The sequence below is a fragment of the Aplysia californica genome, unplaced genomic scaffold (genome assembly GCF_000002075.1).
Source record: "Aplysia californica isolate F4 #8 unplaced genomic scaffold, AplCal3.0 scaffold00116, whole genome shotgun sequence".
Taxonomy (NCBI): domain Eukaryota; kingdom Metazoa; phylum Mollusca; class Gastropoda; order Aplysiida; family Aplysiidae; genus Aplysia; species Aplysia californica.
The window spans coordinates 622,188-625,313 of record NW_004797386.1 but is presented as its reverse complement, the minus strand read 5'-3'; the positions used below and the strand labels follow the sequence as shown (position 1 = coordinate 625,313).

Here is a 3,126-nt window from a genome sequence, read left to right as displayed (position 1 = left end):
CCCCCATCCTTCCTCCACTTAGGCCACTACGCCAGCCAGCCCGGATCCCACCCGTTGCCCGCCGGCTACGCCTACAACTACAACCCCGCCTACTTCAACTCGAGCGGCCCTCCCGCCTACGCCAGGCCCATGGCCCCGCCTTTCGCCTACGCCACGCCCACTGCCCCACCCCCAGCTTACAGCTACAGCGATCCCACTCCAAAAAATGGGCAAACCGGAAGTGGTGGCGGGAATCCTTTTGGAGCGGCTGTTCAGAGCGCCTCAAGCCAGAGCCAAGGTCAAGGCCAAGGTCAAAACCAAGGCCAAGGTCGATGAGTCAATTCTATGACGTCAGACTCGAGGAAGTGGGTGGTTGGAGGGTGCTGCTCTGGTGTGATTTGCTACTTACTTGAATACTTGATTACTTGAATACTTGCATGTAGAACTGGGGTCTTTGGAAGACGGGGTGCTCCATGCTTCCTCGCTTGGGGATTTGCGCAGATTTGCTTTTTTCTTTCCTATCAAACGTCTACCTTCCTTATCCCCCCTCCTTCTATTTTGTGTTTGTTACTCCCTTGTAGCACACCCAATCTTCGGCGCTTATATGACCTAATTGGGTTACAAGTGCTGGAAAACTCTTACGAAAACGAAAACACTCGAAGATTATTTTTGACACTGCGCTAACCTCCAGGCTAAAGTCTGACTGAGAGCAAAAGAATTTGCTTCCAAGCGTATTATCTAAATTTACTCGTATCATCATTATCATCATCATCATCATCATCATCATCATCATCATCATCATCATCATCCAGTGCCAGATCTGCGACAGACATCGGCGATCAAGGTTCTCCATTCATTCCTATGCTCGGATGCTCTCAAAAAAGCTACCTTTCCCTTATCTTTCCCTGTTACCCATTTTTTTTAGGTTCCCCAAGCAGATTGCTCTGGGCCTACCCCTGCCTCGTTTGCCTTCAATTGTGCCAGAGAGAGCTAGATGTTCAAGACCCTTGTCTATTCAGGTGTCCCAAAAATTCCTCGTATAGTCTATATAAAAATGACTTGAACACACATAATGATAAATTAGTGTGACTCGGTCTGAGTCATCAGTTTTAAGAAAATGAGAACCTGTCCCCCACCCCCCTCGCCCAATGTCTAAAAAAACAAACGAATAAAGACTCTACTCAAAAGGCCAGCAATATTTGTTTAAATAACGGCGTTGTAATTTGTTGCTCAAGTTAGGGTACCGTTATGTTCTGTATTATTATTATGATGATGATGATGATGATGATGATGATGATGATGATGATGATGATGATGAGGATTATTATTATTATTATTATGATTATTATTATTATTATTATTATTATTATTATTATTATTTTGTTACAGCATTATTTGGAACTAGCAGGACCCCCATTCGATGAAAGGAATGGTTGATGCATTAACATCAACTGAAAGTCATTGGCGCACTATATTTACAATTTACTGGAATGGAGCAGTAAATCCTGAGAGATGCCAAAAATTAGAAGGTTTAGATATAGCGATGTATAGATTGATTCTCTATTCGCTTTCGTGGTTGAACACCCCAGAAACCTCATAATATGTTTACAATGGCGTCTTAGAAGACGGACTTTCCCAAGATTAGATCTAAACGAAACTAATTTAAAAAAACTGAAAATTAAACTACAGTGACTCCAGACTCCCCAGTAAAACTTTGCACCCTTTAAATGATTCTGAACAACTGTTAATTTTTCAAATTAAAAAGTTAAGTGGTTCGGAAGTTTTAGGCGGCGAAAGTGACGAAGTTTCACTAAATATAATATTATGTATAGATTTCAAACGATCGTGAACCAAAGAGAGAAAATTTCATTGTTTGCTAGATCTGACTCAACCCCATGGTGGGTGGTTGGCGGGTGCTCTGGTGTGGTTTGCGTCTTCTTTCCTATCAAACATCTATCGTCCTTATCTCCCCTCCTTCTTTTTTGTGTTTGTTACTCTCTTGTAACACCACTAATCTTCTGGTGCTCATATGCCTTTATGCAGTTGCGAGCGCCGTAAAATCTCTACTAAAACTAAAAGATTGAAAGGAGAGGGGACCAGAATTAATTTGCATTAATTGGAAACTTTATCCCTGAAATCCCTTAATAACAGTATTCATTCAACTGCAATGCCAAGGACGTTGGTATTAGCCATGTCCGTAAACAGCTCTTGTAACAAGGAAGTATAAGCAACTCTTGTAACAAGAAAGTATAATGTTCATACCGAATGCATTGTGAACAGTCCTTGTCTTTTTTTTGTCTGCAAAACATTGCGGAGCTCAACTTAAACCCCTGTCCCTTACAAATACAGTATTATTTCATACCAAGTTAGAATTACTCTGCTTAAAAACGTCATGCCCTTTTAAAATATTTGTTCGTCTTTCATTATTGATTTAAAGTGAAATTAAATGACGACGAACTATGGTTAAAAGCTACATTTTTGTCATTACTTAATTCGCTGCTCGTTGTGATACTGTTTTTCTGTAGCCGTTTTATTTCGCGTTGTTTCTCTTTCAGTATGACATAAATCATTTCTTGGTTTGATGCTATCGAATTTTATTAGGCTCAAAGACATTACCATGGGCACACTCGAACGGCTATAGTAGTCGAACATATTTTCGTCAAATGAATAATCATAGCGATTGCATGTCAAAATTCATCGTTCATTTACTTATTTGTTTATTTTACTGTCTATATATTATCTTGATTCTCATTTTGCCAATTTTATATTATCTTTCGCCCTTCCCTTTTCCCCCGATGTGCAGTGAACTATTTCGTTTATTTCTTAATTTTCAGGTCTTTTTTGTACCTAGTAAAATTCAGTCGTCTGTGTGTTGATTTCTAGTGCCCCAAAGACTTTGTACATTTCATGTTACTTTTTGTTTATTCCGAAAGGACAGAGCTAAGCATTGGGCTCCTGAACATATTATTTTATTTCATTTCAGGATTCTGGCCAATTCACTTGTTCAGCATGATATAGAAATGGAAGTGTATGTTTAGATTTAACTATCTGTAAAGACAAAGGGAGAAACAGAGTTCATCACAAACAGATGAACAGACAGACAGACAGACAGACAGACAGACAGACAGACAGACAGACAGACAGACA

General features: G+C 39.9%; 1 protein-coding gene across 1 annotated transcript in view; it reads left to right on the top strand.

Annotated features, from left to right (window-relative positions):
* The window catches only part of LOC101860970 (proline-rich antigen), a 4,496-nt gene extending 4,011 nt beyond the window's left edge, over nucleotides 1-485 (top strand). The window contains exon 2 of the mRNA XM_005095874.3: nucleotides 23-485. Coding sequence (XP_005095931.2) covers nucleotides 23-315 — 293 coding nt within the window. The 3' untranslated portion in view covers nucleotides 316-485. The remainder of the gene's footprint in view (nucleotides 1-22) is intronic.
* The last annotated feature ends 2,641 nt before the right edge of the window (nucleotides 486-3,126 follow it).